This window comes from Vicia villosa, linkage group LG4 (genome assembly GCF_029867415.1).
Source record: "Vicia villosa cultivar HV-30 ecotype Madison, WI linkage group LG4, Vvil1.0, whole genome shotgun sequence".
NCBI classification, from domain to species: domain Eukaryota; kingdom Viridiplantae; phylum Streptophyta; class Magnoliopsida; order Fabales; family Fabaceae; genus Vicia; species Vicia villosa.
In genome coordinates this window covers 43277295-43300198 of record NC_081183.1, presented here as the reverse complement: position 1 = coordinate 43300198, position 22904 = coordinate 43277295, and the positions used below count along the sequence as shown (strand labels likewise).

Here is a 22904-nt window from a genome sequence, read left to right as displayed (position 1 = left end):
TCATAAACCACGCAAATTTAAACAAAATATCTAAAAACTTATTTAATTGAAAACACAATAATGAGAAATATTATATTATAAATAAAATATTCCTAAAGTTATAAGGCTATTATAAAATAATCAATCAGATGAGCCAAAGACCATTTGCATTATCACTGCTTTACGTGCTTCAAGTGGACACTGAAGAATCATCCTAAGTTTGTCAGCATCTTTCATGATAGTGCAATATATCTGAGGCAATGACTTTGCATCACATCCACACTCCTTTATTAAATTCCATGTTTCTTCCCCTGAAATTGAAGGAAACTCATATTTCTGACGCTCTCTCATTATTTCATTTCCTTCTCGTATTGCAACATTTCCTTCTGTTAGTGCATTTGCAACCAAAACAATTGATTCTTGGAGTTCAGTAATATCGTTCTTTGTATCTTTGTTTTTAACCACTTTCATTTTCTTCCTTTTACTACCACTTAAAGGATCTGGTGATTGTGTCTCGAGTACAGAAAAATCAGCATCAAAGTTTTCCAAATTCACCTCATTCCGAGCAACATGATCATCAATATCTTGAATAGTTTCAACAAAGTCTTCATTGGTGACCGATGACTTTTGTTTTCTTGTCTCTTTTAAAGTTCCAGATTCCTCTCCATCAGCTCAGTTAGGTCCACAAAATATCCACATCTTCTCATAATTTGGAAGTGGTACGTTTCTCCAATTTAATGCTTTTGGTTTTGACTGAAAAAAGCATGATAAATAAAATATATAAGATTAATAAAATTTACTCAATTATCGATTAATAAAATATTTTAAAATACAAAAAGTTCATTCAAAGTTACCTCAATTAGAGCGTCCCAAACTTCTGACTCGGTATCCCATAAATGTGTGGTTGAATTCCAAGAAAAGCCGCTCATACCACCTTTAAAAATGTCATAATATTCAGTGAAGTTTTTTTTCAAAGTTTTCCAACGGTTTTTTATCTTCACCGTGTCAACTTTGTTTCCAAACAATGCACGGAGTTCAGCTGAAATATTTTCATATGCTGATGTTGTGAATGTACCGTTGACTTTGTTCCCCTTTTCATATTCATGCATAAAAGCATCAACAAGAGCATCATCCATGACTCTATTCCAAGTCAAAGTTCCAGAATTATCATTGTTAATTGGTAATTGCTTATTCGATGCCATAAACTATGAAAATGAGCAATAATAACACAACAAAGTTAATAAATATAAGTAACAAAAAGTCGCAACATCATAATAAACATCATAATAAATTCGGTACTACTTCATCAATGAACAACAAACATAAAAGTAATAATATATAATACAAGTAAGTCTCTTTAAGCTAAATCATTATTTTGATAATTTAACCACATTTGATATGCTACACTATCTTTTATAACCCCGCCCATAGCAAGCTCATCTCTATCACTTCTTGAACCTTGATGATTGTCATGAGATACATTTTGATTTGCAAGTTCAGCATCTACTTCTGCTATAAGGTCTTCATCCGGGTCTACACTCATTAGATAATTGTGAAGAATGCAACATGCAAAAATGATTAATTTTTGAGCTTTGACTCCATAATTTGGCTCTGTTGAATTAGATAAAATCTCAAATCTTTTTTTCAATACACCAAAGGTTCTTTCAATTGCATTGCGTAAAGATGAATGTCGAAGATTGAACAACTCTTTAGAATTTTGGGGTGGATTTCTAACCGAATATTCTTTCAGATGATACCGAACTCCTCTATAAGGTGTAATTAATCCGCTAGTCAACATGAATCCAGCATCAACAAGATAATATTTTCCTATATCAAAGGTAAATAATAAATGTGATAGTTTAAAATATGTATAATATATATAACTATAAGTCTAGGTTATTCTTATATTACCTTGAGGAATTTTAAGTTTATCTTCACGTGTTAATGCATTCTTTATTATTCTCGAGTCAGAGGCAGATCCTTCCCATCCCGCGAGCACATAAGCGAATTTTAAATCAAAAGTACATGCTGCTAAAACATTTTGTGTCGGGTAGTCTTTTCGACCGCGATATCTAGGAGCATCTTTTGCAGATACTTTGACACGTATATGTGTTCCATCTATTGCACCAACACAATCCTAACACAATATTATATTTTTTTATCAATAAAATCTATGACTACTAGACATTTTAGTATTCTTTTGTAGGAAAGATAATCTATTAATAACAAATTTTACCTTAAAATACGGAAAGAAACTATAATTATTAGAAATTTCAGGAGGGACCGTTGAGCCATTGGGTTGGACAAGAAATTTTTCTTCCAATTCAAGAATAGCTCTAAAAACTTGATGAAGATGACGACTAATAGTCTCGCCAGAACGACGAAACCAAAAGTTGGTTTCACGATTTTTAGCATTATGTGTTAAAATGTAAATTGATTTTGCAACTTGCTCTTCCACATTTGACCATCGGGTAGCTTGTAATCTCCATTCTCTTTCTAACATACCACATAAGGTCATAAAAGTTTGAGGACCCATTCTTAATATATTTCTACTAGTTTCACTATTACTAATTCGGTACATTATTTCTTCACGAACTCTTTCTCTCTCAGAGCTCATACTATAACACAATTTTCTTTTACGCGACATTCAGACATAGCAGTAAACAACAACACACATTAGTAGAACTATAGCTCTTCGACGCAAATCAAACCATTTGTTAATAACAATTCTCTGATCTTGATGATCCATCTAATTCAATAAAACAATTTCTATAATTAAAAATAAGTAAAATAATATTACCTTGTTGATAGAAAATGGACAAATAATGTTAGACTTAGAACTTTTATTTGTAACATATACACAATATATTTGACATTCTAATTCAATTAGTTCAACTAAATACAAGAAATAAATAAATTTATATCTCCTCATCGTTTATTTCTAAATTGAAATAATAATATCTATGTTGCAGCTAGCTACTGGCTTTCAATTTCAAACACACTATCTATGATGTTATGTTTATTCTTGATAGCTCTCTGTTATGTCTCTTCTCTTGTAACAAACACACTAACCTAAACACTTTTTATTATTTCCCTTTTGTCATTGAAAGTGACTTATTCAATTAACTTTGATAAAATATTTAACTTTTTTTTTAATCATACTGTCAATTTTTATTACTATTACAACTTTTTTTTTATTTCCTTACTCAAGATCAAGATGAACTAATAACATTACAATGCTTATTAAATTATTAATTAGTTGCACGTTTCATTTTTACAGATGGGATTTTTTTGTGTGTGGGGGTAGCCTTAAAAATGAATGAACATGAAAATGACCTCACCTCACCTCACACATCCATCGTCAATTTCATCATCACTATGATAATCTATTTTAAGCTTTTTTTTCTTCTTTTAATTCATTTATGTTTTAAAATGGCTTTTTGTAATCAATACTGCATCATATCTACACAATTTAAAATTATAATACTCTAAAGTTGAAAAGTACTTGAATTAATAACTATGTCGTAAACCTTGGAACGTAACACGTACAAGAATAATTTAAAAATCTTGTTAATATAAATCAATATCATGTTATAATGTTATAGAAGAACACATAACAACAACGTAAAATTAAGAAAGAAAAGTTCAACAAAAAAAAACTAACCTGAGAGCAATAAGGAACAAATAGCAGCTGCAAATGAAGCGTGAAACAATACAGAAAAAAAACCTAATCTTTAATAATTCAACAAGGACGATTTTGAAATTACAAAAATAATTGAGGATAAATTAGGAAATACAATAAAATTCTAAATAATAAATCTTCCCTCCCCTCCAAATCCCTCCAATTTAGGAGGGAGCCAAAAATGAGTCTATGAGGGGTTTTGCTCCCCTCCCCTCCCCTCCCCTTATAAAAAATGAACCAAACATATTTATTTACAAATATTACCTCCCCTCCCCTCCCCCCCCCTCCATTTACCCCCAACCAAACGGACCCTTATGCTTAATCTTATAAGGAACGGAAAATCCTCCCCTTCTTCTCCAACTTTCAGCTTCCCTCACAACCTTTTAATTTTAGCTTTCTCTTTTTCCTTTCCTTCCGTTTTCAATCCATTTCGAACCTTAAATTCATTCAAGTTTAAACTCTAACAATGACTTGAAGTTTAAATCACACTTATTTGATATCGATATGAGTATCAATATCAAACCCTAACAAACAAACCTACCAATTTCTTGAAATTTCGTTTTTGCTTCATTCTGTTGCAAATCCACAATCCACAGTTCTGCAATCGGTCTTTCTATTATTCTGTTCTGCTACCCTACAATTCGCATTTCAGCCATGGACCATTTTGCTGCTTGACAGTCCAAAGTTACATAATCGACCAATTTCAAGGTAAAATTAGTATTTTGGTTAGGATTTCTATGGATGTCTTTTATGCACTCAAGAGGTAGGGCAAAACCCTTGACGGTTTTAGGGATTAGGTTAAATTATGTTATTATTGTTAGAATTAGTCATTAATAATTAGTCATATGTAAAGGCTTGTTGAATTAATCTCAGCAGTTCTTACTTTACGCTATGTATAATTGGTGTTCAATTATCATTCACATTTGATTTCAAATTTCTCTCAAGTACTTTTAGCTATATAAAGTGGTGTATGTGACGGTTGACCACAATCTGTTCAACATTATTTATGAACTAGAGGTCTCTCACAGAACATGTATATAATCTATTCATTAGTCTTGCATTGAGTATTTTCATGTCCATAATCTTCAAATTTGTGAGTTAGTTATCGAGAATCAAGGATTTAATTCTTGGAACTGTATCAGTTGATCAATTTCATTCCTAAAATAATTGATTACATTAGTTCTTCACAACATTTGCATTGACTAAACTGACCCCAAAAAGGTCAATGATTGAAGATTTTCGATTTCATGTAATATTTTAAAATTGTTACTTTCAGTATCAAACTGACTATGCTTACAATTTCAAAGATTAAAATGGTGATTCATTTATGCAAGTCTTATAAGTGAGGCGAGTGGAGCAATGTAAATTTCAGGTATTTGATTTGGGGGAACATCCTCCTTATGCTAATAACAATCTATGCTAATTTGGAAACCCTCAAGAAAAGGGGTGATAAGTTTGTTATGAAGACCATGGAGAGGTTGAAGTTAATTGTGAGTAATGATACATGATTTTGATGAGTTGATTGTACCAGTTTTGTAAGCAATCAAATAAAATTTATGTTGGTACAATCTTTCTTTTGTAAGAGTTTCTAATTATATGCATCACTCACTTGTCTTTAAGTTGCTTGGGTCTTGGAACAGCAGGCTGGCTACATGGAGTTGTTTGTGATCTAAAATCATCTCATCCGCTGACAATTACATTTGGTTGTTAGGAGATTTAAGATCAATAGTTAGTTTTCACATTAGAAGCTTTTATTATGTTGGTGTCCCTTTTCTTATTTTACGAGAGAGAGAAGGGGGTATACTATTATGCTGTTATTTTATTAAAGAAGATGGGGTATTATTGTTATGCTGTTGTTTTATTCTTGAATTACTTGCATGTCTGTCATATACTACATTACAAATTTCCACCCGTTTTACCTTTTACGTATGAAAATTTTCTATTTTGAGTATAAATGAGGAAGTAATTAGTTTTTGTTGCATTACGATTTATAGGGGAAGAAGAACCCGGGACAAATCAATGCTCAGTTGAGGCATTTTTAGATCAAGTCATGAAGGCCAAGGAAATGAAAGAAGACAAGTAAAGAGTTCTGGGCCTATTCTTTAGTCCAGATAGTTCTCTTATTTTTATAGCCCTGTCATAATTTTCACCCGAGTTACTTCTATTTTGCCACTGTACAAATTTCTTCTACTAATATTGTTCAATAATTGTTATTGGTTCTTCTAATACTTCAGCTAGAATACTCTTATGAGGATGAGAACTCCAAAAGAATGTTCATGTGATTCACTTGAGTTGCCACATTTTTTGCATGCCTTCCACCATGTATCTAAAGCCGGTGAACTTAATATGGTAAAATTCCATACCATTAACTATATTGAAGTTTGATAAGATATTGGGTTAGTAAATATTTGTTTTTCATCCCTATCATTAGTAAAAACATAGTTGCTAGAGAGACAATGCATACTAGTAATACAAAATGTTTTGTAGATTTTATTGAAATATTGATATCAAATATTTATCCTTATTATATATTTGAAAAGTAAAATATTGAAACACTTACTAGATATTCACGTTCCACTAAATTCATGACAGTACATTAATATATGAAACTAAAAGTTTTTTATTTTTGGATGATATTTCTATGAATTTTACATTGTTAACTTAAAGTAATTCAAAACTAGATGGTGGCATGTTTTTGTTTGGCTGAGTTACATTGTGTCTATTTATCTTTTAAGGTTTATTTATTAAGAATACTTTGTAAGTTTGATTATATTATATTGTGAATTATTTTAGTTTGTTTATGAAAACAATTTTAGCTTGATTTGGAAGTATCACCTTTTAGTGATTTATTTTAGTTTGTTTTTTTATAATAAAGAACATAAAATGGATTGTTTTGGTTAATGGTATTGTAAGAAAAGGGGAATCTCCTCTAGTAGTATGTTTCAACTAGACTGAAGGTGATGCTCAGTTAGCTATATTATTTTTCCATTTGGTTGTATCATAGTTCTAAATCTTATGTCAGTATGTTTCTTTTATACAGGCTACATAAATATTTGAGGCCGTATATCCTACTTTGAGAGAGGTGGCTCTTGCTAATTCTACTGGAAGTAAAGCAATGAAACAAATCTCACAGTCACAACACATATTCAGTTTCACTATTAGAACAGCAGAAGAAGGAATGAAATCCCAATTTTATTGATTGACTTATGTTCTCTTTTCTTGCATTGATGAACCAAGTGTCTTATAAGGTATTTTAAAACATTTTTGTATTTTTCATAGAATCTGAATTATCAGAGGAAGCAGCTGGCATTTCAATTTGGTGTTTTAGCCAATGCACTGAATGCTACAGGCAATGGATGAGTTGTTCCAACTAAAAGCACATTTAAGATTGAAAATGTATTTTTTTTAGTGTTTTGATCAAAATTTTGTAAGAATGAAAATTGTGAAAGTATATTATATATATATTTTAGAAAAAAGTGAAAATTTTGGCAGTTTAAACTTCCTTAATGTGATATTTTTTTCGTAAAAAAATGAATATTATGGCGGTTCAAAACGCCATTATGCACTACATAAGAAACGTCATTTTAAACAATTGACATTACGGCATTTTGTATGGCGGTCAATAAAAAACCGCCACTTTTTACCTTGCGGCATCAATATATACGACGTTTTGAAAAGCGCCATTTTTGTTAATTGTGGCGGTTGAAACCGCCGTAATTTGACATTTTTAGCCGCCATAATTTCCATAATTTTTTGTAGTGCTTCTTCAATCATTCTTGGGAGTTGTTCCTTTTAGTTGTTGTAGCTGTTTAGCTAATGATGATGTTTGTAACAGATTTCTTCTTAATTCTGATCCTTTGTATTTTATTTGATTTTGCTTGCTGAGCTGAAGGTTATCTTCTGATTCACATGTGACTCTGTTGTTGTTTATCTTTTGTAAGTTACTGCTTTGTAAACACTTGTAACTTTAGAACTTCTGATCTTATATATGCATGATCTTCTGAGTTTGCAAGGCTTCTTGTTCCTGATTTTTGGCCATTTCCTTTGAAGCTTCTGACGTACTTTCTGATGTAGTTGTTATACTCTTCTTATGATGAATCATGTATAAGGCTCCCCTCTAGTAATCAAAACTTGCAACATTTTGTGAGCTTGGTCATGCCCAAATTCAACTCATCAAATTCCATTCTAACTTCCACATTATGTTGTTCTTGATCTGCCATTCTTCGTTTGTTGTTAGCTCTAGTTCCATACTTGTGTTGAGGAAAAAGCTTGACAGTTAATAGATAAATTTTGAAAGACATAGTTGGAATGAGATTTTTTGACAACCTGGATGTATGCATAAATAATGTAAAGTATGCAAATGATATGCAATGTAATGCAATGCAAACATGGATACAAACATGGGGGTTCAAAGGTTCAATGTCACGAGCACGGAGTCATGGGTCTAACCATCCTAAAAGTTATGTATTGTGGTTATTTTGCACCTCAAGAACAATTTTCTAAAAAGGGTTCCCAAAATTATGAAATTCTACCTGGGAATTATAAATGTTGCAACTTACTTGCTTGTTTGATGATATTCCAAGAGAACCTCATCTGAGTGTAGTATCATGTAACAACCATTCTGTAATTTAATCCAAATAAAGTTTTCACACTACTTCCTAATAGCCAAGTTGGGTTAAAGGGTTCTAATGGGTTAAAGTATTCACATAAACAGTTTATAATAGTAATAAATGTAACACCCCATTTACCCGACGAGTATATTTAAAATCAGAGTTACAAAAATTCCCACATATAAACAGGATGCCACATTTACTACTTAAAACATCAACATTTAACCGCATGTAAAACAGATACATAACACTTAAAACTCGGATGAAGCGCTAGCAACATGATTTAGTCTTTGAAAACAAAACAACTTTCATTAATTAAGCAGCAGATCCACAAACTCAACTTTAATGACTTAACATCTTGTCCAACTGAAAAACAACTTCAAAACAAAAATATACTTAATGAAATCAACTTAAAATTCAACAACTAACGTAATAGCAACAATAAAGCAACAAGCATTCATCCCACAAAGTGTTGCGTATCAAAGCAGCGACATCTGACTCGAACTAATGAAGTTAAACAACCTTCACTCTATATTACCTTCATGTTACCAACATAGGGGTAACATTCAAACAGAAGAGGTGAGATATCAAACCATATAATCGGATGTATTATAAATATTATATTAGAATCAGTCCATGCAAAATCACCGCTTCACAACTTTTAAACAACATGTATCACAACAAAAATCATCAACTTAATAGAACAATTATTTCATCATCACAATAACTCAAAAATGAAACTTAGAATGCGACTCGTTACAATACACATGCATGTGGTACTAATAGAGCATAAGCTCCCAACTTAATATTACCAATAAATTGAGGCATACACAAAGCATAAGCCTGCATCACAAAAAGGTTAAAGTGAGTATTAATAATAAAAAATTTACATGCATTATAAACACTTGAGCCAATTAACATTTTTTAATTTGATAATCATGTGTCATACTATAAGATATTGTATTAGGCTGTTATGAGTTTAGTTTGTTTTTGTTTTGAAGAGTCAAAATAAAATTATATATTAAATAAATCAAGGCATATAAGCCATGCAAAACCAAACTTATACAACCAAAGTAAGAAATAAAATCCAATATAACAATAATAGTAAAGTAACCCAAACAGCAACATCTTGTATGCTCCAAAAACCAACCAAATATACACTACAAATACTCTAAAATTCTACCTAGGGATTACTGATAAGTTTGCAGCTTGTTCTGTCATATAGCTATTTGATTCTTCCATAATGAAAAAACACAATACTCCAAATCCCTCTTCATCTATTAGAAATAACACCAACCACCAAATTTGTATTTAAAATGCATCCACTCTCAACACGCTACAACAACAAAAATAACTTTCGACATATCTTAGTCTTGGACTCACCAATTCCTCCTCTCAATATTTTCATGTTAACTCTAATCCTATAATCCAAGGTTAATCTATATTCCACATTTCTAATCTACTCATTCATATATTATGAACTATTATTATAAGGTGATTTTTAGTGACATTATTTCAATTATGGGGCATTGGCAACAAAACTATGATTACAGTGGTCATAGTAGCTTCTTTGTGAAGGTGTACATAGAAGGCATTCCAATTGATAGAAAACTCCATATACTAGCTCATCAAAGTTACCATGAGTTAGCCAAGACTCTTGAACACACCATTCTCAGTAAATTCTACTCCTAAATTCTCTAAATTTTTGTCATGTTTTTGTTTTATTATTTAATTAAAATTATTTTATTTATTGAATAATAATTAGAAACAGGGGCAAATGAAATAGATGAATTGCAACAGGCAAGTTTACTAGAGTTGTGTCTCTTTGAATATTTACTAAGTGTTACAAATGTAGTATAGTTTAAACCATTTTCTCTTATAAAAACCAAAGGAAAAGAAAATATTTTCCATGTTCAACTCCATAAATAATATATCTTATAGCTAGGATCTCTTCTTAGATGCAAATGGTAATTTATATTTATACAAGTATATATATGCTAATAGCTTTCAAATACATCAAAACAATACTATTGTCTCATCATTAAAAAAAACATCAACTTCATATAAAAACATAAACACAATCCGGAAGACAATGGAAATTCAATAGAGAAAAAAAGAGATGAGAAAACAAATAACAAGAATGCTATCGTGATACTAATAGTGACACCTACACATTATAATACTAATTTTCAAATGGAGAACACGGGTTTTATATTATTTAATTTTGCATAGAAAAAAGTAACAAGTGACTTGACATGAAATTTTCTCTTTCTTATCTTTTCATCTTTTACCATTTTCTCTCTTCTAATTCACTTTCTTTTCTTCCAATATCTACCAGAAGTTCTCATTTCTTCAACTGTAACTTTCTCCAATTTTTCAATCATGTTTTTTGTTTCTTAATTTTTTTTTAATAATCAATGGTATATTTGAATAAGTACCCAAAGTACTCACAACAATACAAATTCGCTAGCACGATAGTTATGATTCCAGCACAGAATTATCACAGAAAATACATCCTATTGTTTCATCCCTTATTCCACTTTATTTATAGTTTATTGTGATTTGGATTTAACTCTTTAATAAAGAACAATATTTATAGTTTATTGTGATTTGGATTTAACTCTTTAATAAAGAACAATATAATTATTTAAGAGGAATGGGTATAAAATTAGGATACAAATTTACCAAAATATTGTTGTGAGTTTAAAATTTATGATTTCTTGTTGTTTATGAACATTTATAAATTCTTAAACATTAAAATCTGAAACTGGTTAATTGTATGGAAATAGTTGTTAATATATTTCTTGACATCAATACGAAGGAAATTTCAAGTATTATAAAATTCGTTAATTCCAACTGAAACGTTGGCTAATACATCACGGAAGTTGGTTAATTGATTTTCAGCCATTAAAAATTAAAGTAAATTAAAATGAAAATAAAATTAGTTAATTATATGTAAAATATTGGTTAATACATTTTAGAAGTTGGTTAAGAAATTCTCAAACATTAAAAATATAAAGTAAATTACATGTAAAATAAAAATGGTTAATTGTATATAAAACGTTTGTTAATAGTTTTGACAAATTGGTTAATCAATTTTGAGATATCAAATGGTTAAGTAAATTATATTTAAAACAAAATTGGTTAATTATGTGTAAAAAAAAATTATTATAAATTAAAATATGATTAATGTAATTATTTAAGTAATTTGATTGTAAATAATGTAGTTTAAGTTATTTTATATTACTAGAATTTAGTTTTAACTTTGTTAATAAAAGAAGAGCATAAAAGAAGAGCAGAGGGAATTTGGAATTCTTTGGAATTATGATAGGGGACGAGAGAGAGATAGTTTTTTTTCAGAATAATAATGATGGATGAGGAGAGAGTGGTCCGGATAGAGAAAAGATTAATCAATACCAAAAAAACTAAAATGACAAAAATATTCCTTTAAAAACAAACATCTTATATTTAAAAACAAAAGTATACGGTGTAGTGTTAAAAGAAATGTCAAAATATCATTTTTAATTTCATTAAAAGCAAACTTTAATTATTGGTTCAATGAACCTTCTTCCATACTTTTTTTTTAAAGAGTTAAAAATTATTAAGAGTTATTTAAAATTAATTGGATATTTTTCAGTTTGCGGATGATACTTTAATAGTGGGGGAATGTACTTGAAAGCATGTCTGGGCGATAAAAGCGGTGCTTAGGGCGTTTGAGCTAGTGTCAGAACTTGGTAGTAATAATCATAAAATAAAATTGATTGGTATTAATACTAGTTGTTCTTTTTTGGAAGCCGCCTCTGTTTTTCTATCTTGCAAAAGGGAGGAAATCAACTTCTATTTTCTTGGTATACAGATTGGCTTTGTTCCGAGGTAGGTGGTGACATGGAATCCTTTATTGTTAAAGATGTAGAGGCGTTTGGTGGGAATGGAAAAATAGCTTCTTAAATTTTGGAGGTAGAATCACTCTTTTGAAGTCCATTCTAATTTCTTTGACCATATTTACATTATCATTATACAAGATGCGTTTGAAGGTTGTGAAAGAAGTTAATAGGATACAAAGTAATTTTTTGTAGGGAGAGGTGGAAGAAAATAGGAAGATTTATTGAGTAAGTTGGAAGAATGTTATCTTACATTTCGACAAGGGTGGTTTAGGGGTAAAAAATATAGCGGTATTTAATTTAGCACTTTTTAACAAGTGGAGATGGAGAATTCTTCAAGGGCCCGAATCGATTTGGTTTAAGGTATTGAAGTCTCGGTATGGTGATTTGTTTTCTTTAGTGTATGATAGTGGTGGTCTAAAAAAATTATCATCTTCTACATCTCTTTCTTCTTCTTGGTGGAGGGACATTTTTAATATTGATAGGCTTTCAACTAAGAAGCTTTTGGTGTATAGAGGTATTTCGATTCCTTTAGATTCATTAAATTGTATTTAATTTTGTGGATATGGTGTAGACAATAGAAATCACTTTTTTTTGTCGGGTGATGTAGAATATTTAGAAAGTTATAGAAAATTTGGTGGGTAAAGAGGAGTCTATGGAGGATGATTGTTTGTTGAATTTTATGGATTGACATTTGTTCTTCTAGAAAAAAAAGTTAGAGATAGTAAGGTTGATGTTGGTTGGCTAGCTACCACTTAGTCTTTATGGTTAGTGAGGAATGGTGTTTGTTTTCGGGATGAGGAATGTAATTTTAATGACACAGTTTGAAACAAAAAGACTATGGTTTGGAGGTGGTCATTTTGAGAGAAAATTAATTATCCCAAGTTTTACTTTTACGAGTTTATTAAGGATCTGTTGCTTTTTTATCTCGTAACGTTATATGGTTGTAATTTTCTCTTTTTTTGTCGGGTTTCCTCGTCTTATCGTGTAATCGGGTTGTAGAACCCTTAATTCTCCCTATTAATATATCTTACTTGCATAAAAAATATATCTCCTAATAAAATACATATTAATTATCTCTATTTTACTTACTTTAATATTTAATTAGATTAGAAAAATAAAAAATGAAATTGAGGTAGATGAACCAAATTGCTATAAGTTGGCAGACATATTTAGTGATTATGTTTCAATCAAATATATTTTTTAAGTTACAATTAATCATGAAAAAGTTACTATTTCTAAAAAAAAAAAATTCCTATTCAGATAAAGATTTTTAAATAATGTATAACGGATGAGGCGCACACTAATTGAATTTTTTCAACTTGGTGAAATATTATTTTATAAATAGTGAATAGGTTTGAATCAAAACATATGAAATATGCTACATCAATTTCTCAAACTGTTTCAAACCGAAAGCATTGAAAACAGGGATGGTGTTAAAAAAATTAAGTAATAGGGATTAGGGACAATATTATATAAAAATTTATGATATTTTTTAATTTTTAATTTTCAAATTAAGAAAAACTTAAGTGTATGAAATCAGTTATTAATTAAAATACTACTTAATATATAAAAATACAAATTCTTTGCAAAATTTAGGTGAAAAAACTATACATGTATGGTTTAAAAAGTAAAGTAGAAAAAAAATTAAGTAAAAAACTATAAACGGATATATATATATATATATATATATATATATATATATATATATATATATATATATATATATATATATATATATAGGTTTTAATAATTACATATACATTATGGTTTTGAATTATTACACTCCTCCATTTAAAACACATAGTAGTACTACAGAGAAATGAAAATTAAGTGGGTGACACATGTGAAACTATTTTATACGCCTCGCCTTCTCTACTATATAAATAGATCTCCTCTCTTATACTTCCATCATTCTAAACTATTATCCTTCAATCTAACTCTCCTCCTCTCTACCACTTTCATCTCATAATACATTCTATTCTGTTTTAAATACACTTTCTAGTCGATTTTTATTCATTTTTATCTTTGTTATATTTCTTTCTTCTACTTATGGAAGTGGCAAAATTACAAGGTTGTCTACTTAGCCAAGAGTAGAATTTGATGTAAATCACGGTAAAAAGTTCTTCTATTACTTTGTAGAGGCAGAAATTCATTCTAACTCAAAACCAGTAGTACTCTGGTTACATGGGATATGGAATTAATATATTACATTACAAAATTAAATTAAGGTTATATTTCTAATTTAATATATTAATTATTTACCCCATGTAATCCATGTACTACCGATTTTAGGCAAGATGAGTTTTCTGCCTCCACAAAGTAGTAGAAGAGTTATCTACTGTAGTTTACATCAATGGTAACGTAACCTGTATGCTATATGAATTCTACTATTGGTTAAGTAGACAACCTCATTATTTTGTAACTTTCATAAGTAGAAGAAAGAAATTTATAAAAGATAAAAATGAATAAAAACCGGTTAGGAAGTGTCATATTATGTATTATGAGATGGTAGTGGTAGAGAGGGGGAGAGTTAGGTTGGAATATTATAGTTTAGAACGATGAAAGTATGGGAGAGGAGAAGCTAAGGAAAAGAAGATGGTGAAAGAGACACAAGATGTTATTAGTACTTTCAAACTCATCTCCTGCATTTGCATTAAAGCTCTGACCAAATACTTTTTGACCTGACTTTTAATTGTTGAAAGACTCGTGTTGACCATATGCTGCAATAGTAGATCACTCAGGCTCTGCAAAATTAAATAACAGTGATAAATTAAATTAAAAAAAGAAAAAACATAAACAGAAAGAAAGAACAAGTTGTTTTATGTTTTAAGAAAGGGTTGGTTTGGTTTAGTTGAGCCAACCGGTTAGTGTGCGTCGATTTGGGTTACTTGATTTCTTAATAAAAATATCAGTTTTGTTTAACCCATAACTTTTTCATTTATATCACATATATTCATAGAATACAAATTAAATAAACAGAAAGAAAGAACAAGTTGTTTTATGTTTTGAACAACATAAACCAAGCCAGCGGCTAACATAAACTTTATTGGCAATTATTTACAATAATACTTACTTAAATAAATGAATAAACAACTAAGTATACACAAGAAACAATATGGGCTTTAAGGTTAAAAACCTATATGCCAAATCATTTTAAAAATGACTATCCTACTTACTACCATCATACTTTGAATCAAAACCAACCTAATACAAGTCACATAAATAATACAAAATTGGACCAAGTAGTTTTAAAATTGTAAACCAAAAAAAAGAAAGACAAGGGCTCTGTTTGATTAGCTTCTGAAAAATTGTTTTTAGTTTTTAAAATTTTTAAAATTATAAAACTTGTTTGAATATCTTCTTAATAAAATTTATTTTTCAAAACTGTTTTGTTTTTCTTGTTTTTAAAATTGAAAAACTAAAATAGCCAAAGGGTGTTTTGAATTTCTATTTTCTCTTTACCAAACTGATAAAAACATGAAAATGGGTCAAATTTTTTTAATAGCAATAGTGTAATTATGTAAAAATATTGTATTTCATGTTTAATTAAAATATTGAAGTTATGGCTTGATTATTGAACTTCTCTGCACAACATTACTCATAAAACTTTGAATAAGCCATATACATTGAAATTTCAGCTTGTGTTCAACACACTACATGTATATTTATATAGTAATAATAATAAAGTTACTGACAATAATGCTATCATATAAAGTTTGTTTAATTTTTTCAACTGCTTTTTAATTATTAAACCCTTATAATATTATATTTTATTTTAATAATTACTACTCTATATTTAATTATAACTGCAGTTTAAAAGAACACAATTTTTCTCTAAACATTAAGGTACTATTTTAAGTTATAAAACATATCTATTAATATTTAAATTATGTTATTACTAATTTTTATCTATACTGACACATAATTTTCTATATTTTTAAAAATATACCATGATTTCTTTTATTTTTAATTATTTAATATAATATAATAAATTTAAAAAATCGAATATTAAAAAGTTTTATTTTTAATTTTCTCATCCCAAAAACAGTTTTATTGCCAAATAGATTCTCATTTTTTTCTATACACTAGTGCAAAATGAACAATATAATTTTAAAATTTACACCCGATATAATAAAAACGGGTGTAAATAAGAAACACGGTGGCATTTTTGTAAATAAAGTGTCAGTTTATGATTGATCATGTGAAAATATACACCCATTTTTAAAAAAACGGGTGTAAATTAAAAATATTATTATATTTAAATCTCTATTACTCCCGTTAAATTAAAAATTGGGTGTAAATTTAAATAGACTTAAAAAATTAATAAAATAAGTATAAGCAGGCCATTAATATACATAAAAGTCAAATTAATTGTGGGATAATAAATTAATGTGTTTAGTCATTTTTCACAAAACCCGTTTTTCAGTGCATGCATTTCACGAACTCAGCGAAGCCCATTTTTCAATCAACTCTCGGTTTTCAAATCCTTTCACGAACTAGCAATGGTGACGACAACGAAGCTCAACGATCGAACTCTCAGTTTGATTCACGAAATCCTTTCACTTCGCTCATCCCTCATTCGCTTAACTCCTGTGACGACAACGAAGCTGAGAAACGAAACTCTTTTCTTCTCCAACACCGCACCGCTCATTTGTTTACAGTGACGACATTGGTAAGGAAGAATTAGGGGTTTTATACTTTGAGCGACATTGGTAGCTGAAGAATTAGGGTTTTATATTTTGTTGATTTTGTTGATTGGTAAGGTTGATTTTGAAAGTGTAGACTCAGGTTTTGTTGATTTTGAGCGACATTGGTAGCTGAAGAATGGATAGTTGATTTTGTTGATTTTGTTGTGCTATATTTCAGGTTGATTTTGTTGATTTCAGGTTGATTTTGTTGATTTTGTTGTGCTATATTTGAGGTTGATTTTGTTGATTTTGAAAGTGTAGACTCAGAAGGGGTTTACTCAAGCATCATTCGTTTAGTTGATTTTGTTGTGCTATATTTCGGGAGGCAGGTATGATTCTCTCTTCATGCTTCATGATAATTATATTTCAGTATTAATATGATTCATGCAATTGAATATATAGAATAGATTTGTACGATGGAGTAAACAATATTACTTTCAAAATCTTAAAATTTGTGCTAATAATATTTTATGATTCAAAAAGAAAGAGCATAGTTAGAAGGTATGTATTGTATTCTTCAAAAGGTGTGTCTTTACACCGAAATGTGAGTTTTATTCATAGGACAACAATATACTAGTGAATGATCAATACATATTGAAAGTTAATAATTTTCTATTACTAATGTAAGGTTATTTTCTATTACTAATGGAAGGTTATAGGTAGACTAAAAGTTGAACCCTCACATTGACAACATTACATTGGCTGATTAATGTGAAGACGCGGTTGCTTAACCATGAAACCTTGATATAGTACCATTCTGTGTCACCACCATTGTGAGAATGCATCCCTCTTTTATTTACCTTTTGTATCTTATAATTGATTATTAGTTTAAGAATTAGGGATGGAATTTTTGTTTGAAAGTAATTAGTTATAATGTTTTTGAGAGTGAAAATTTGTATCGGTTTCGTCTGCAACAGGATCCGATCATATTGTGGATGTAATATACAATAACTATTTAAACTAAATAATTGAAAAAGATTCACATTTGAAAAATTTCTACACAAAATAGGCCTCTCTCTATGGACCAATGGATACCTTTTCCTAATATGATCCCTGTCTCTAACAGTCACTGTTTGGTGTTTGTTACAAAGTTTGTTCCAAATGGTCTCTTGCATCAACAACTTTATCAACAATGTGTTGACAGCATGTGCATCTGCTATATATCAATGCTTAATTTTGAGTGAAAAGCCAATACTTCCGCGAGATGTTTTGTCCTCAAAGCATATCTTCAATTACAGCTAGCTGTCATATAATTACTTGCGGTATTTCATCTCTTGTAAGTTATATCTTATATTCAGCTAAGTTTGAGAAGTTGCTTGTTCGAGATATTTATAAGTCTTATGATATTTTGATACACCCATAAGCCAGAAATCAAAATTGTCAACTGTAACTATATTTATGTACTTCTGTCTTGGCTTCTCAACATTTTCACTTTGCCTCACACTCTTTATCTTCTTCACTGGAATGGAAACCTGTTGTACATCACACATATAAGAATCTTAACATAATATAGGAATAGGAGCCTTTATCGAAATCTTTCTCCTCTCTTGTCTACACTTCACCTATAATTTATTTTCTATTCTATTTTCGAGTGTCTCTTTGCGTCATATACGACTCATATTCATGTTAGAAATATCCAGCAGGGTTGATTGTTGTATTCTTTTATTGTTTCTTTGTGGCCATTCTATCTGCCGTGGCCTGTTTGGTTGTGGAAAGAGACGTCAATGCTTGGAGTTTGGAACCCAAGCTAAGGTTGCTATCAGTTTTATACTCGGTAATCAAAATGTATATTTTAATTGACGTACAAGTTAAGTTACAACTACTAACTATGTATTGTATTTGTTTTGGAATCTGAAACTTCACTGTTAAATATTTCCAGGGAGTGTTTGGCTCTGCATTTCAAGTTGGTGTGACTACTTGGTGTTTGCACCAGACAGGACCTGTTTTCATTCACAGTCTTGCTGGTGATACTCTACTAGCTGGTGAAGGACTATTTAATATCCAAACGTTACATTACATTTAATCTATTTAAATAAACCTCGACGCTTCACTTCAATGCAAACTCACTTTTCAAAACTAGCCGTTATTCAACCCTTATCTTCCACACACTCAAACACTCTCAACTCTTAAACACTGTCTGTCTATGGCGACCTCAATCGACGCACCTTCTCCTCCTCCTCTTCCGCCCATGAAACAGGTTTGAACTCAAACTTCACTATTACTTATGTCTTGTTTCTTTCTCAACTGTTGTTTGTTGTTAACTTAAACGTTGTTTTCTTATTACAATTACAGGATGATGATACAAACGTTGTTAATTCTTCTTCTTCTCCGCAATTTAGTCCATCTTCCGGTAAACGAATCTGGAGTACTCTTCGTAGTAGAATGGATTCGCTTCTCGATAATCCTCAACCCAGAATTTCTGATTCACATCACCCATCCACCTCTACGGATCACATCCCTTCGGTAATTAGTCACTTTCCTTACTCAATTTCCATAACATAAACCTAAAATCAAATTATTAGGTCATTGAATTTGATTTTTTATTTTGTTACAGAATGAACTAGGCAACAGAAACCGATTGAAGGAAGATTCTTTGTTACTCATAAGAGGGTTTGGTTCAGTTTCTCATACACTCTCTCTTTTGTCTAATAATTTGGATAATGCATTACATGTATGATTACTAATAACTTTAACTATTAATTAATGTTGTATTATATGATATGATCCAATTAAGTAATTAATTAATTAATTATTTTTGCTTGGTTTATATACTAGAGTACCAGAGAATTGGGGAAACCACCTACGTTAACTGATGTGTTCCAAAGCAAAATTGTTGAGTTAGAATAGAAAGATGATTCAGAAGAGAAAGAGTCAAAGAAAGGAGTGAAAAGGAAAGTTGATTGCTTCAGAAAGCGAAGACTTGTTCATCAATATCGTAAGTTTATATATCCAGTTGTTAAACAAAAACATTAATTTGTAAGATTGCTCAAACATATTTTTATGTAATAAACTTTTGAGGGAACCCACTATAGATTTCGTAGTAAGACCACTGGTAAGAGATGACAAGTTGCCTCCCAAATGTAACACGAAAACTTTGTTTATTCGCAAGATCGGGGACGAGAAATCACTTCCCAAAGATGCTACTATTGGAGATGACATAGAAAAGACACAAATTGCTAAGGTTTCTCCAAAGCATGTCTGCAAATATTGGATGAATGGCGATTGTGTTCGTGGTGAACATTGCCGGAATTTACATTCCTGGTTTTATGGTGATGGCTTTGCCACATTAGTAAAGCTTCAAGGACACAAGAAGGTACTTACTTAGCCTTATAACAACAACCATTTTACATTTCTATTTAAAGCTAGAAATTTTGGCTTCTTTTTTAGTTGATAATTAATTCTGAACTAGTTTAATTGAAATATTTGTGAGCAGCTTGTCACTGGAATTGCACTTCCACATGGATCAAACAAACTTTATTCTAGCAGCACCGATGGGACACTTCGGACATGGGACTGTGTTACTGGTCAATGTACTAATTTGACGAATCTTGGTGCTGAAGCTACCTCTTTGATCAGTGAGGGCCCGTGGATTTTTGTTGGTCTGCCTAACATTGTCAAGGTAAGCTCTTATTCCTACTTCAATTATTTTTTTTCTTTCATAATATGGTTTTGTTATATAGGACTGTTAATTGTAAGCTGATAAATGTCATTGTGGTTTTTTGTGAAGGCATGGAATATGCAAACTGCTTCACATTTAACTCTTGATGGACCTAAGGGACGAGTCCTTGCCATGGTTGTTGGCAATGATACACTCTTAGCTGGAGCAGAGGTAACTACTCACATATTGGTTTATGGTTGTATAGTATGTTTTGTTCTCTTACTTTTGTAATAATTCATTTCTGTTATATATCAATTTATGTTGAGTTAGATTATTTAAATCGCATGATGGTGTAATTTTTGCATGGAGAGGCAGTTCTAAATCCAATTCCCCTTTTGAACTGGTTGCATCACTACGCGGACACACTAAATCTGTTGTTTGCCTGGCTGTTGGATGTAACAAGATGTTGTACTCAGGATCCAAGGATCAAAGCATCAAGGTATATTTTGATTGTTTGGCAATAAAGAGTCTCTGTGAATCTTCAGTGGTTTTTTGCTTTTCTATGTTAGCTCTACACAATTGCTTGTTGCTTAATATAAGTTTTGTTTGATAAATTGATAATGATTTCTTATTGTTTTGTTCAGGTTTGGGACCTGTTTACGGTGATTTCCGGTAAACAACCACTAGTCTTCCAAACTATAATAAATATGATTTGGTTACTCGCAGGATCGACTAGATTGATCCTAGGACACATAGTCAAGAAGATTGTTATCAATGTTCATTCGAACCATATTCATTATTTGTCTTCTTCAATAAGCGTTGTTCGATTAAAGAACAAATAGTCTTGATAATCACTTTGTTATATATAAATGTGACTTCAACGAAAAGATAAGTAACATAACATATGAAATTAAAAGGACTATTAAAACGTAAAGAATCTTAAACTGCAGAAACGTTAAAGACTTTGAAAGTAAATAACATGAAAGTAATTCGAAAGTAAATGACATTAAAGTAAAGATACAGAAATGTAAATGGCAAGAAGTAAACGAAATGCAGTAATTCTGGAAGATATTTGAAAACAAAAGATAATACACATGTATTAAAGTGGTGGTGTCATACGTACATTTTCTCAGCGAACTCTTTCTCTTAACGCTTGATACTTGAGTAAATATGTGAGTGATTTGTACAAAATGAACACACAGAATCCTAACATTAAGACTCCTATTTATACTATTTTCGACCTTAACGGTCCTACACTAATCTGCTGCCACGTTTCTCATAAGAACTTCTAGCGACGCCATCTGTTACTTGGACAGTTACAAAACCGTCTTCGAATTTCAAATCTTCCCGCCTGAGTCCGTCTTCGACGCGTGGCAGTGTATTAAAAAACTACGAAAATACGCTGAGTAGTAATACTTGAATATATTTTATAAATTTTGTCTAAGTCCCCGAAGACACATACTTTCACTAGCTTTCAGTATTCACTATCTTCTTAATGAACTTAGAAATCTTTATTCTCGAAGCATGACCATCAGTAGCCATTCTTTTATTTTTAAGGGATGGCTATCAGTAACCATCTTTCCTTCGATTTTCTACTTTTTCGAAGGACAAATACTACAAAACGAAATCTTCAGCTAACAAATTGCCCCCAATAAATGCCTGTTTCGAGAGTCAACAGAAATAGGCGTTTCTTGTCATTATAAGATTTCGTTCTTTATTGATCTTTGAGAGTTCCAAGACTGCTGACTAACGTCATAATCATTGATGACCCTGTTTCCGAAACGTCTTGTCATTTTCAAAGATGTCTTCTCATAACTTACATTCCCACGTTTTAACCTTACTTCTTGATCATTACTCCTACATACTAGGAGTGAAGCTAACTTATTCGACCGCCGTTGGATTAAATCACCAGCCGCCACGTGTTCTTTGGATTTTACCCAAAAGATTTAAAAAGGGTTTCCGTTAAACCTTTAAATACTTGGTCTTGTACTTCTACACAACCTTTCATTCCTATTTCTTCATCTTCTTTAACAAAAACCAAACATCTTCAATCTCTTCAAAATCTCGCTCTCTTAATCAGAAATTTCTCTATGGCTTCATCTTCAAATGTTCTTCAACCTGCTCTGAAGCTCTAATCAACAACACGGTCTGGGGAACATGAGCACGTTCAAAACCCTAACACCGAAGAAATACGCGCTATTTACGCTTCCCAGGTAATCATTCCCTTTGAACTTTTTGGAAAATCTCTCGCTTTTATGGGTCCATTACCAGGTGAAAATATCCCATCTCTGAATAAATTCTTCCCTGCTTATTACAAGACTAGACCATTAGTTAGCAAAATTAGGATAGATGAAGATGGCTGTTCTCCCTCAGGAAAATCTGCTAACATGGAAGAAACTCCAACTGTAACTCCTTTAGCTTTAGCGAAAATTAGGTTAAACTATATGACCAACTCTGTAAAAG

General features: G+C 30.7%; 2 protein-coding genes and 1 pseudogene across 2 annotated transcripts; 2 read left to right on the top strand and 1 right to left on the bottom strand.

The window, feature by feature from the left end:
- Positions 1-120: 120 nt before the first annotated feature.
- On the bottom strand, positions 121-9888 carry LOC131597129 (uncharacterized; annotated as a pseudogene).
- Positions 9889-18757: 8869 nt separating this feature from the next.
- LOC131599102 (uncharacterized) lies at positions 18758-19727 on the top strand. Its single transcript, XM_058871580.1, has 4 exons — positions 18758-19040; positions 19136-19306; positions 19398-19514; positions 19619-19727. Exons 1-4 carry the CDS (start codon positions 18987-18989, stop codon positions 19688-19690), a joined length of 414 nt encoding a protein of 137 aa, XP_058727563.1. The 5' UTR covers positions 18758-18986; the 3' UTR covers positions 19691-19727.
- On the top strand, positions 19695-20961 carry LOC131597128 (zinc finger CCCH domain-containing protein 48-like). Its single transcript, XM_058869841.1, has 5 exons — positions 19695-19713; positions 19876-20156; positions 20277-20462; positions 20571-20672; positions 20772-20961. The coding sequence occupies exons 1-5, from the start codon at positions 19695-19697 to the stop codon at positions 20778-20780; spliced, it is 597 nt and encodes a 198-aa protein (XP_058725824.1). The 3' UTR covers positions 20781-20961.
- The last annotated feature ends 1943 nt before the right edge of the window (positions 20962-22904 follow it).

Excerpts from the sequence above, each read along its gene's own strand:
- LOC131599102 (XM_058871580.1), top strand. The coding sequence starts at position 18,987 with ATGGCGACCTCAATCGACGCACCTTCTCCTCCTCCTCTTCCGCCCATG. Across the intron at positions 19,041-19,135 it reads CTCTTCCGCCCATGAAACAG|GATGATGATACAAACGTTGT; the intron begins GTTTGAACTCAA and ends TTACAATTACAG. Across the intron at positions 19,515-19,618 it reads ATTTGGATAATGCATTACAT|AGTACCAGAGAATTGGGGAA; the intron begins GTATGATTACTA and ends TTTATATACTAG.
- LOC131597128 (XM_058869841.1), top strand. Across the intron at positions 20,157-20,276 it reads AGCTTCAAGGACACAAGAAG|CTTGTCACTGGAATTGCACT; the intron begins GTACTTACTTAG and ends ATTTGTGAGCAG. Across the intron at positions 20,463-20,570 it reads GTCTGCCTAACATTGTCAAG|GCATGGAATATGCAAACTGC; the intron begins GTAAGCTCTTAT and ends TTTTTTGTGAAG.